This window comes from Coccinella septempunctata, chromosome 7 (assembly GCF_907165205.1).
Source record: "Coccinella septempunctata chromosome 7, icCocSept1.1, whole genome shotgun sequence".
Lineage (NCBI taxonomy): Eukaryota > Metazoa > Arthropoda > Insecta > Coleoptera > Coccinellidae > Coccinella > Coccinella septempunctata.
Genome location: NC_058195.1, coordinates 29,100,125 through 29,113,891, shown reverse-complemented (window position 1 = coordinate 29,113,891; position 13,767 = coordinate 29,100,125). Strand labels below are relative to the sequence as shown.

General features: G+C 37.2%; 1 protein-coding gene across 1 annotated transcript in view; it reads right to left on the bottom strand.

Annotated features, from left to right (window-relative positions):
• LOC123316664 (succinate dehydrogenase [ubiquinone] flavoprotein subunit, mitochondrial) overlaps positions 1-7,156 on the bottom strand; it is a 61,054-nt gene extending 53,898 nt beyond the window's left edge. The window contains exon 1 of the mRNA XM_044902853.1: positions 6,957-7,156. Within this exon, the coding sequence (XP_044758788.1) occupies positions 6,957-7,025 (69 nt within the window). The 5' untranslated portion in view covers positions 7,026-7,156. The remainder of the gene's footprint in view (positions 1-6,956) is intronic.
• Positions 7,157-13,767: the final 6,611 nt, after the last annotated feature.

Genomic DNA, 13,767 nt, shown 5'->3' with positions numbered 1-13,767 from the left:
CCTTTGATTATCATATTGGCGGCCAACTAATTTCTGCCGGAGACCGCTTCCGTGACCTGGGTGTGTTATTTGATGTTGAGGAAATTTGTACCTCTTCTTGTAGGTCGCTGGGATTTATGTTTAGAAGCTTCAGGGAGTTCGATGATATGTCTGCTCTCAGGAGCATTTACTTCTCGCTTGTTGTGAGTAAATTGGAGTACGCGAATTTGATATGGTTTCCAATATATGATATACATCTCACACCTCTTGAACGAATTCAGAGAAAATTTCTTAAATATGTCTTGGTTAGAAAAACAGATAGATATCCAGAGCGTGGTCCTGATGTATCAGCAATCATGGGAGAGATGAGAATGTCAACTTTACCTTCGCGTTACAACCTACAGTGCGCAAAGTTCGCACAGAAGCTCCTCAGTGGTAGGATAGCCTTCCCTTTCCTGCTTTCCCGACTCAGCATCCTTGTGCCAAGAATGGTAGCCAGGCATCCACTAGCGTTCAGCATGCCTACTACTCGGACCAACATACTCCAGCGGGCACCTGAGTATCGGGTTTGTGAGAGTGCTAATAAACTTAAAGTTGATTTGTTTCAGTAGTGTTGAGAATTATTTTAGTTCATTTTTTTGGTAGTATTTGTACTGAATATTTGACAATTTTTGGGTCAAGGGTTTAGGTATATTTTTTTATTATTACCCTGTAATTGGGAATTTTCCTGTTGGGTAAAATAAAGCTTTATTATTATGACTTTAGCCTTGCGGCTTTCACACTCCTCTCCAGAGGAACATTCACTTATCCCAGTCATCTCAGATATCAAAAGGATTAAGCTCTGTTGGAGTCCTTTCCAAGTTTTCGGGCTCGTGGTGGTCGGGTTCGGGCCGCTCCTCGGCTTCTTGCTGTCGGTTGGATTCCTGCTCCACCCGCACTTCCTGTCGGAGCACACGGTGTTCCTCTGCCTTCCCCATGTACTTGCGTACAGTTCTCGCCGTTCCCAGCAGTACCGCCTTCTGCATGACTCTATAGATATTTTTGTCCAACTGAAGTTTCCTTAAGTTCTCTGGTATTTTCTTCGGTATCAGGCCTGTAGATGAAATGATAATAGGGATGGTCTCTAAATCTTTCAGCTTCCACTGTCTCCTGGTTTGTTCCTCTAGATATCTGTATTTTGAAATTTTTTCGGTGTGTCTATCTAGAAGATTGTTATTATTTGGAATCGCCACATCGATGAATAGTGCTCTGTCCTCATCCTTATTGAGCAATATGAGGTCTGGTCTATTGTGGGTAATTTTCCGTTTTGTGAGAACCGTGCGATCCCATTAGAGCTTGTGATGTTCATTTACCAATACAGCATCCAGATGTTAATTGTAATGAGGAACCTTTTTCGAAATTAGAAGTTCGTGTTTTAATGCCAATTCTTGGTGAAGAATCTTGGCAACAGCATCATGTTTACACTTGTACTCCGTTCCCGCGAACTTCTGACATCCCCCGGTGATGTGCTGGATAGTTTCATATGTCGCACAGCCATAACGACAGCTATCGTCCATCGCTGAGGGATCCTTGGCGATATATTTCACGTAGTTGAATCACCTGGTCCTGGATGGCGAAGATGAAGCCCTATGTCTCGAGAAACAACATTCCGAAAGTCAACCAGCAGTTCGACGCAGATATGTCGACGTAATCATGATTGACCTCGTTCTGGTGCCTTCCATGCAAAGGTTTGCCAATGAGTTTCTGCATTTTGCTTTCTGAAGATTGTTCGACAGTTTCCAAGTGGTCCTGTTGTAGCTTCAACGGAGTAGAACTATCAGCAACACAAACTACTCGATGGAGTTCTGACGAAGCAGACTTGTTCAGGAAATATTTTCGAATTTCCTGGGACATGGGGTTGGCCAAGTCAACAATTCCTCTACCCGTGTCGTGGGAGCTCTGTCCGTTCTATTGAGTTTTTGGGGTGATATTTATTATGTTTTGTCAGCATCAACCTTATTTTTCTCTGTGGGGCTGCTAAATCCGTGGTGGTCCAAGAGATGATACCAAATGAGTAGCTCAGCGCCGAGCAAGCGTAGGTATTAATCGCTTTTATCAGATTCTTGCTGTTAAGACCATTATTATTATTATCAGTATTGAACATATACATGAGTGACTAATTGTGATGTTTATATGCTTTGTCAGAAAATCAGTATAATGATGTTGCAGGTTTCATTGATAATATATCAGTATCTCACAAGTAAGATTTGTTCAAATCTAAATTTTTCGGTAGCGGTATTCTTGAGTATTCATTTATTGTTCGACCAAACCGAGAATTGGCTGAATATTGGGGTTTTATAGCGAATTTCATGGGCAGAATTGGTGCGGCATATTTGGATCTCACTGTCACTACGATGATTTCAAAAGATCTAAACCTAATAACACCAATGGAATTCGATCTTTACAACAAACTGAGGTAAAGAACTGATATTCATAATTTGAATGTAAGGCATAGGAATCTACTCTCTCGTCTCCAGCACAGAATTGCCATCTTCCAGAGGAGTTTCAGGTACAATGTGGTAAAATTTTATAACGCAGTGCCAAATGAGTTCAAAACTTTTACGCTCGTAAGATTCATGAGAGAAATCAGGGCTCATCTCCTTCAGGCTCTGTATGCATAATTTCTCTGATTGTTTTCGAGAGTGAGTTTTTTTCCGTTGTTGTCAGATACACCTTTTTTATTTATTTTTTTTTGTAAATTGTGCTCATTGGAATTGTATTGTTGTTTAACTTTTTTTTTTCTCTCTCTTTAGTGCTCATTCCAAATTGTGTCACCTAACAAGGGTTAAGTGGTAGAGCACCTACTTGTTGAATTTCCCCTTGAGGTTTAAATTGGGAAAATAAAGACATTATTATTATTATTATTATTATTATATTATCGCAGATTCCATTAGATGAACTGGTGCCTCTGCATTGAGTGATTGTTGTAAACTCCGTGCAACATTTTTAAAATATCCTGATCTAGTGAAATACACCAATGGAATTCGCTATCAGTGAAAGTCGATAATTCATTGAAGTTTCGAATTGTTTGTTTGCATTTACTGTTTTTAATAAGACAGACAAGTACCCGACTACATGCCTGGATTGTGTCTTAAAACACCTTACATCCGAGTAGATCTTGGTACGGTGGGGTCATTTGAAAAATCAAATGACTGAAAGAAAACGCGCCGTTAGCCGACATACGAGTATATCTTCTGTACTTGAATTGTCCCTTCTTTATGAGATTCGATAGACAGAATATTCAGGAACTCGGCAACGTTCTACTCGAAAATAAACTAATGGTGCGCATTCGCATTGACGACCACTGTCAATTTTTCGCCGCGTTTCTTACTACTGGAAGTACTGGATTAACATTCTAGAGTAATAATATATATATTATGTTTTCTATGGTCTCAACGGCAATCGGGAAGAACTCCATGGATAGTGTTAACAGCTGAAACTGTCATAGAGCTAAGGCCAAAAATTTCGAAGAGTGGTTCAGTTGTCAGTTGCATCCAAGTCAAAACTATGTGCCAGCTGACAGCACTAACCTCAGTCTCTTTTATCCTCTTCCTCTTACCAACCCTTACCAACCCTTACCAACTGATACAGGCAGAAATGCAACCGCCTTAGTTCGCCCTTCAGTCACGTTACTATATAAATCAAAAATAATATCTTTGATATAAATCCTCCATAGATTTTCTATGAAATACTGTTCTGATGAAAGATATATTTTGGCGAAGTTTTTTATTATTCAATATATTCTTATCTCTTATTATTTTTTCAATAACAAAGTCAAACAAATTTGATTCGTGGGAATCATATAAGTACGTTTCTTCCATTACTGGAAAGTGATTGGATTTTTATAATTATATTTGTGTTATCATGAATTGGTCCGCTCACCGATGGCTTGAGATAATATGATTCTTCAAAGAAAAATTGTATTTTAACACGTTGAACGTTGACTTGGTCGTAGGGCCAGCGGTTCGATGGGAACGCTGTCTCGGAAATCACTCACTCCAACTCGATTGTTACCATTTTTTAGATCTCATTACGGGCCATTTGGCCACAGGTATTGCTTTTGGCTCGTCTAAAAAGTTAGAAAATATTATTCTATTCAAAAATTCATTCAAAAAAGTAATGTCAACTATATGTTGACAACATGGTTTTCAACTAGGTTGCTCATCTGTGGCAATCAACAATATGCTAAAATATGGAAGGTTCCCAGGGCAATTTAAACAGGCGAAGGTAATACCAATTTTTAAAAGAGGAGATGCGAATGAGATGTCCAACTATAGGTTGGTTAGTGTATTACATCTTTTTCGATAACTGATAATTGCAGATCAACTAATGCAATGTCTCTTAGAACGTAATATATTAGCACGCTCACAACACGGACATATTGAAGGAAAGTCAACCAGTGCTGCCATCTATGATTTCATAACAGAAATAGTGGAGGAGTTAGAAGAGGTAGATCTAACTATGGGCATTTTTCTAGATCTAACAGAAGCATTCGAAAGCCTATTCCACCAGCATCTAATGGATAAGATGGAACAGATTTGAGTGAGACAAGTCAGCTTATATGATGAGATCATACTGGCAGAACAGAAGACAATATGTCTATACAGAGAAACCAGAGGGACAAGCCTTGTCAGATGCTGAACATCTTGTGCTAGGAGTACCACAAGAATACCACAAAGTATGATGGGGCCGCTCTTATTCATTATCTATATAAAAGACATAGATACTCTTATTAGAGTGAAATCATACAATGAATTGATATGAAGGACTACAGTTGTTTTTGAAAAAAATATATATATATTCTTTTGAAATAGTGTTACAAACTTTTACAGTCTGAAAACAATGAAGCGGGTGTAAAGAAATGGCAACAAGAGACAGATCCTAAAACCTGTTCCTCGTTCCAGATCTCAGTGTAAGCAGAGGAAAAATGTCAACCGGGTACCATACATATTTTTGTATCATACATGAAAACAGAGATAAAAACATGTCAATGTCAAAATAGCTGTCACAAGTTTTCTAATTTGCTCCTGATTTTTTTATTCATTTTTCAATGTATAATAACAATTCATCTATAGGAGATGATTCCCCAACATTAGGGTCCTGTAGCATTCCTCGAACACCTGAAGAATGATTGAATCATCACTTAGAAGACCGGACCTGTTCTAAAAGAATCTCCCGGTCAGAGAGTGGAATTATTAGAGTTATTTCGTTGAATATATCAAAGAATGATTACTGAATAACGAAATACATATGAATGAAGGAAAAACAAATACTGTATTATTTAAATCTTCATATACAGCTCTTGAAACTTCAAATATAGCTATGATATCAACAAGAGAACAAGAACTAATTCCCTTTACAAAGGTCTTAAGAGTCTATGTTGACGATAAACTTAAATGGGGAGAATATATTTCTAAACTGAAAGGCAGCTTGGCTTCGATCTGCTATTCTTTGACTGTAATGAAAAGATATTTGGGTAAATACTCTATGAAAACCATCTACCAAGCAGTATTTGAATCGAAAGCAAGATATGGAATCATGTTTTATGGGCATACTTCAAAGGCAGTTCAGATATTCAATCTCTAGAAGAGGGCACTCCAAATAATTCTGAAACTGCAATGCAGAGAAACATGTAGAGGAAAATTGAGGGAAAATGGAATACTGTCAGTTACAGCGATGCACATTAAAGAATTATTGCCTTTGTCTTCAAAAACAAGAATAAATTTGAACTGGACTCATCCAACAGATATAATAAAAGAAAAACGAACCTAAAATATCCAATTCACAGTAAAGCATCTACTAAGAAAGGACCCAAATACACTTGTATCAAGTATTTCAACACAATGGCTGACATGATAAAGAATGAAACTTGAGTAAACACTTATATAAAGAAAATATTTAAGATGTTGATTGACATAGAACCCTACAATGTTGAAGAATTTTAAGGGTGCTTAAACTTGTATGTATGTATGTATGTATTTTTTGACGATATTCCACTTCAAGGACTAGTTTGTTGTGGAATGGTATCTTTCATTTGAAATAAACCTATTATTGTTATTACAATTACATCCAATTCCTGGAGTCCCATTCATTAATCTTTATATAATTAAAATTCTTGAAAATAGCATAATAATTGTGGTATCACTGTCGTCAAAGGTATGTGTGAATCTACCACTTAATAGCTTGTGAAACAAAATTTCAGTGAGGTTCTATATTATCCAGAAATATAATATGCTCAATATTTGATTAATGAATACATACAATAGAGCTTCAATTGCATAAAAGTCTCAAGGGTCAAGGGGGTGCTTAAAAACTATCCAATTCATGAATTTTGCAGGAAAAGTAATGGGGATTGAATATGAGCAGGGAGGTATGCAATTTTCACATATTTGTGGATCAATGAGACTACTGTGCAGAATAAATTTTAAAATTATTATTCCCCACGCAAAATGAATGTGTATAACATGATCAATAGAACTGAGTAAATAGTTTTATATTTGCAAGGGTTCTACTTTATAATATGGATTAATGTTTTTATAAAACTTGACAATGGTCTTGAATAGACAAAATTCAATTGAAACCCAATTGATTTCACAATATGGCAAAACTAGAAAGAATTGAATATACATATTTATATTATTCAGTGTGTGAGTATAAAAAAAGTTATCAGAAAGATCAATAAATATGCCATAATATTTCTGTAAATATGCAGGAGTACCGTTTTAAAATGTGAATATCATTACACTGTCCTTTCATTTCAATCATAGGTTACCTAAAATTCCAAAACTTTCTCAAAAACCTTCTCAATGTTTACATGAGTATGAGGCAACAGTAAATTTGGATAATTCGGTACAATAATAATTATTGAATTGATATAATATGAAAATCGGAAAAACTGTTATGTAATGAAACTCAATTCAAGATTTTCATCAACATACCTCTAATGTTCTCTGTAGAATTGTCTTAAGCATTGTAGTAGGAACCTTAAGCATGCTGCTCATATTCATCAACTAATAATCCCAAATATAACCGCAAATACAATTAATTTGCTAATTATTTGATAATATTCGGAAAGGAGGAATTCAAACTGAGAATCACATTAAGTTCTCTTTTGCCATGTCAAGCAGAGAAAAACAAAACATGTGTCACCTTTCAAAATTCATAGACAAGATTCCTCTTTGGACATCATAAAAAAAATAAATAAAAAGTAAAGTCATATTTTGGCGATGTCGTAAAGCGTCTTTAAGAGTGACGGCATTAATTTTGTGGTCACAAAAATAAAATATCGCTGATGGTTTAGCCATCTGCCATTGTCACTAGAGAGCGAATTGAATTGTGAATTTTTCAATTTCTGTTCTTTGGCCATAATTTAAAAAATATTTATTTATTCCAAATGATAATGCAGTAAGTGAATTGCATTATTGGTAGTAAAAGCATTCTTCCCTATCAGAAATTCAAATCAAATTCGATAAATATGAACAAGATGGCTGTGGTCCTACTACTCTGTAATCTGTGGTCCGTACATACCATTGAACTCTATGGGGTTTCCATAGAGTTCAATGGTACATACACTTTGGTTTCTTCTGGTTAGTAAGTGGGCGGTCCGTAAATGTCGAATTCCTGACAATTCAGTTCAATATCTGTCGCCAGAGTAACCGCTCTGGTAACTTTCGGTTACCAAATGTGTATATACGGACCATACTGTATATCACAGAACACTAATATACTGTATATTATCCCTTCCAAAGATTATAGAGTATATCTCTATAATCTTTGATCCACAGAACACTAATATCCCTTCTTCTTTACCTCTTTCCGCTCAAGACCACAGAACCAAAAATTATATTAGAATTAGGCATAGACATAGAGACATGGACTGTGCCTTCCCTTTATATCTATGCATGAAATACGGTCAAAAAAAGTGACAGAGAGAAAAACACGTCGGGAATGCAGTTGTCTTTTTCTAGAATTTTGATTGGTCTACACTCACCTCTATGTGAACAAAAAAGAGAAAGGTATATCCCGACGAGCTTTTCTCTCTTTCTAATAAATAGCCAATTTCATGCTGGCATTGCTCAGTCCATGTCTCTATGTCTATGGAATTAGGTAACTCTAGGTAACTCTATAATCTTTGCACAGAACGCTAAGATCATAGAGAAAGGGATTCTCTTGTCTCTGGCTAAGATCATTAAGACGACACCAGAGATAAATCTCTGGACGACACAGGCACTCTCTACAGTGACTTTATACAAAGATTATAACTAACTCTATAATCTTTGACTTTATATATGAAGTCACTGGCTGTGGTCCGTATATACACTTTGGTTTCTTCTGGTTAGTAAGTGGGCGGTCCGTAAATGCCGAATTCCGGACAATTCGGTTCAATATCTGTCACCAGAGTAACCGCTCTGGTAACTTTCGGTTACCAAATGGTTGGTTTCTGTTGGTTAGTAGTGGCAAGGAGGTAGTGGGCGGTCCGTAGTTAGGTAGTGGTCGGTCCGTATATGTCGAATTTCTGACACTTCGGTGCAATTATCTGTCACCAGAGTAACCGTACTAACCGCTCTGGTAACTTTCGGTTACCAAATGTGTATATACGGACCATACGCCAAGGCTGTGGTCCGTATATACACTTTGGTTTCTTCTGGTTAGTAAGTGGGCAGTCCGTATATGTCGAATTTCTGACAATTCGGTTCAATATCAGTCACCAGTGTAACCGCATTGGTAACTTTCGGTTACCAAATGTGTATATACGGACTTTAAGTAAAATCCCAAATCGGGAACGAATTATCCTCCTTGGAGACTTCAACGCCAGAGTGGGCAGATGTCAAGACTCAGAACTATGGCCGGGAATAATAGGGAAACACGGCACAGATAGCATTAATTCGAACGGAGAACGTCTGCTGGCTCTTTGTGCAGAACACAATTTTTGTATAACGAACACCTTCTTTATTACGAGACCCAATTCAAGGGGGACCTGGCGCCACCCGCGCTCAGGGCATTGGCACACTCTCGACTATGTGATCGTGAGAAGAAAAGATCTCAAAGAGGTGTTGGTCACTAAACCCAGAGCAGATCTGGAGTGCTGGACTGATCATAGGCTGGTAATCTCGAGAATGAAGATCTCAATGCTCCAAACGCAATACCAACGCAAGCCAAAGTTACTGAGATAGCGCCTTCAAATCTCCAAACTACAAAACACCTCTACAAAGGAAAGCTTCACAGCTGCCGTCAAAGATAGCCTAACAACACCGGATTATAACGAAGACATTGAGAGTCATTGGCTTCGCTTCAAATCATCTCTTACAAATTCAGCGAAAGAAATACTGGGCACAGAACACTCCCGAAAATCCCCAGACTGGTTCGCCGACAAAGAAACTCATATCGCACCCCTTTTGGAGGCAAAACACAAAGCGATGAAAACAGCAATTAACAAGCCTGGCGATGTTGCAGCCCAAAAATGTTTTATAAACATAAAACGCGAGGTCCGTCAAGAAATAAGAAAAATCAAGGACAGCTGGTGGAAAGAAAAAGCAAGGGAAATACATGCTCACGCCGATAACCATGACTACAGGCGTTTTTTCGAAGCTATTAAAACTGTTTATGGTCCAAGCAGAAAAGCTAACTTTCCTATAAGAGATGCTCATGGAGCTATTCTAACTGATGATAGAAAAATTCTCGAAAGATGGAAGGAGCATTACTCACAGGTCTTGAATCAAAATAACGACTCGGACTTATCTATTTTAGACCTGCTCCCCGCGTATAATCCGATGACATCGCTTGATGACGAAATCTCAATGTCGGAAATCATAAGTGTGATTAACAATATGAAAAATGATAAGTCACCTGGTCTAGAGGGCATTCCAGCTGAGATATTCAAAGCCTTGGATGAAGATATTGTCAATAGTCTCCTAACACTATTCCGCAAGATCTGGGAACAGGGAGATGTGCCACAAGACTTCAGAGACGCTTTAGTTATCAACCTCTATAAGAACAAAGGCGATACGTCGAATTGCAACAACTACAGGGGCATATCGTTGCTTAGTGTGGCCGGTAAAATTCTCTCGAAGATTATGGCTAATCGTCTGGTTCCACTCTTAGAAAAGCTGTTACCTGAATCCCAGTGCGGCTTTCGACCAAATCGAGGTACGGTGGACCTAATTTTCACACTGCGACAGCGGCAAGAGAAGGCCCGTGAACAACAATCAAGGATCTATACAGCCTACATCGATTTAAGTAAGGCATTCGATTCGGTGAATCGGAGAGCGCTATGGAAAATCATGGCACGTCTTGGAGTACCCGAAAAATTCTTAGCAGTGTGTAAAAGCCTTCATACCAACAACACCGCTAGAATACAGCATAATGGTTCTACAACCGACCATTTCTCAACCAACTCTGGAATAAAACAAGGCTGCGTATTAGCGCCTTTACTGTTCAATATTTTCGCCATAGCTGTATCGATAAATTGTTGACATAAGTATGCCCGTAAGAGGTGTCGGTTTAGATTTAGATTTGATGGAGGCCTGTCCCATAGAGTTCAATGATTTTGAACCGGAGATAACCATGCGTATGGTCCGTATAGTATAGACCATATTAGTGAGGTTAGGCGGGAAATTTGAATCGCGATCCATCCGTGGATCTGGTCCCTGAATTCCCTATGCATTTCTTATGGGACTAAAAATGCCGCGTACTTCTCGCCTGTTTTTGGATATTTTAGCGAATTTCTTAAGATTTATTTCTGTTGGAATGTGTTCTATGATCCTTTCTTAACAAGTTGAAAACAAAATTTCGTAATAAAATGGTATATTTTTTTAATAATTTCATTCATTTTCATTCATTTATTTATTTATTTTAGAAAGGTAACATATAATATACAGAGTAATATATTTGTAAGAAAAGACTGTCAATTAAACCTAGGGTTTGTGCCTGACAGTCTGAGGAAATAGTAAAAAAAAATCAATTCAAAAAAATTAGACATAAGCTCATAAATTTTTCGACAAGTATTAAGTTTATTCATTTTCCCTTTATTTAATTTTTTTTTCGACCATTTCTAACTAATTTCTAATTATTTTCCAACAGAGAGTGACCGAAAGAAGAGCCATCCTAAATTGAAAAAATAAAACTTCTTATACTTTTTATAAAGTATTTTAGGCTATTTGCTTGCCTCGAATCCTTCGATATTGTGTTGTACAAACGTATACCAATACAATGAGCATGCATCTGCGCGAAAGTTCTCCGTGATCTCGGGATCTGCAGCTGTCCCCTGATTTGACCTCTGGTGGAATAAGAATGTTCATATCCATCCAGTTGAGAAATATTTTTATGAACCATTATCAAAGCACTCTTATAGAATAATTGCTTCAAAGTGAAAACCCGAGCCTCAGAGAAAAGCAATTCGGATGAAAATAAGCGATCCTTCTTCATTATAATCTTCAAAATGAACTTTTGTAGTATTTCCAAATTTACAAGATGAGACGTGTATGCTGCGCCCCATCCAACAATTCCGTACTCCAACACCGATTGTACAAGGGCGTAATAAACCGAGAACAAAGTCTTGCGTGGCAATATATTAACCAGTAATTTAAATTTGGGAATCGAGCATCTGATTACTTTCAACAAATATTTAATATGTTCTTTCCATCGAAGAAGTTGATCAATATGTATACCCAAATATTTTATGGAATCAGTCATTTCAATGAACGACTCGCAGTCACAGCTATCAGTGGAATGGTCCTTATCATGAACAACTATAAATTTCTTTAAGTTCGAAGTGGCAGCCTCCGTCAACGCGAAAGTTATAAATTTAGTTTTTTGTGGATTAATTGTCAGTATCAATTTCCTCATTTCAGATACCACGAAATTCAAACCCTCCTCCGTCCGTCTATACACAGTTTCCCACGTATCATCCATAAATAAAATGACCGTGTCATCAGCATAGGCAATGATTCTGAAATTTGAATTCTGTTGAACATTTAGCAGGTCATTTAGATAGATATTAAACAGTAACGGCCCCAAAACCGTACCCTGGGGAACGCCATAATCAATCAATTGCTCACTACTGCTCACTCCATTTATCACTACAAATTGAGTTCGATCCTCAAGATAAGATTCGAAAAGAGCAGCAACATTTCCCCTGACCCCATAGTTTTCTAGCTTCTCCAACAAAATTTTATGGGAAACTGTGTCGAATGGCTTCTTCAGGTCTAAGAACACACCAATCACTTTTTTGCCTTTATCAATAGCCTCATATATAGTTTTAGTTACCTCAAATATGGCATCACTAGTACTTCGTCCAGCTCTGAAACCGTACTGGTTATCTGCTAGTATATTATATTTGTTCATGAATTCAGTAAGCCTAGTTTTGAGGCATTTCTCGAAAATTTTCGCTATATTGCTTATAATGGCTATAGGGCGGTAGTTTCCGATATCAGTCCTACAACCAGATTTATAAATTGGTGAGATCATACTTCTTTTGAATAATATGGGAAATTTACCCCTTTGCATTGACAGATTGAAAACATATTCAAGCGGCCTCGAAATTTCTGAAGCGATTTGTTTTAGAGCATTTGCCCGCACTAAGTCCGGCCCTGGAGCTGTATTATTTTTTAGCATAACAATTTGATTGATTATCTCTTGTTCTGTTATTGGCGATAGAAACATTGAATCCTTTATCTTGGGCGTCCTGGTGTCTCGTGATAACTCGGGAGTTTGGGTCTTTATTTTTTCAGCCATTTCTTTACCGATATTGCAGAAATAAGAATTCATCTGATTCGCAATTTTATGGTTGTCAGTGATTTCACTCTCGTTCCATTTAATTTTTGTTATTTTTGTACGCTCTTTAATCTTTCTACCAGTTACTTCATTCACCACCTTCCATACCTTTCCCAGATTCCCTGAGCTTTCATCTATTTTATTTCTATAGTAATGGATTTTAGCATTTCTTATTAAATTATTTAAAATATTTCTGTATTTTCGGAGATTTTCTTTAATTTCTAGATTCTCCGAATTTTTTTTAAATTCAAGGTATAGTCTCTCACGTTTTCTTACGGAAACCAATAGACCCGGTGACATCCATGGTTTGAGCGATTTATACTTTCTTTTAATCGATATGTTCTGTGTAATAGTTGACTCATTCATATATCTCTCTAAAGAATTCATTAAAATTCCCGTAGCATGATCAACTGCTTCGGTTCTAAAAAGTTCTTCCCAATTATGATTTTTAAGACTGGAGCGCAATTTTTCATGATCAACTTTCGCCAACTTCACCTGCTCTGCCCCATCATCTTTTATAACATCAGAATCATCCAGAAAGATTTTCAAGAATACGGGGGAATGGTCAGTGATGTGATATTCAAGTACCTTGAAATCAATTCGGCTAAAATTGGTCTGGTTTGTCTTCATAAAGATGTGATCCAGACATGAGCGCCCTCTAGTGGGAAGATCATGGTAGATAGTGAAATTATATTGATGCATAATATTTAAATATTGATTTGTGTTTGGACATTGTAGATCTAAAATATTAAAATTTATATCACCCGTAAAAATAGTGGTAGTTTTCTCAGTTACATGCTCTCCCAGAATCTCGGACAAATCATCTAAAAATCTATTTTCGTCGGTTGATGGAGGTCGATACAGGGCAAAAACATCATAATTGAATGAACGCACAGAACAAGCTATCTTCATGAAAACGACCTGTTGTTTCTCGATCAATGTTACCGAATGTTCGACACGTTCCCTTATATAAGCGAT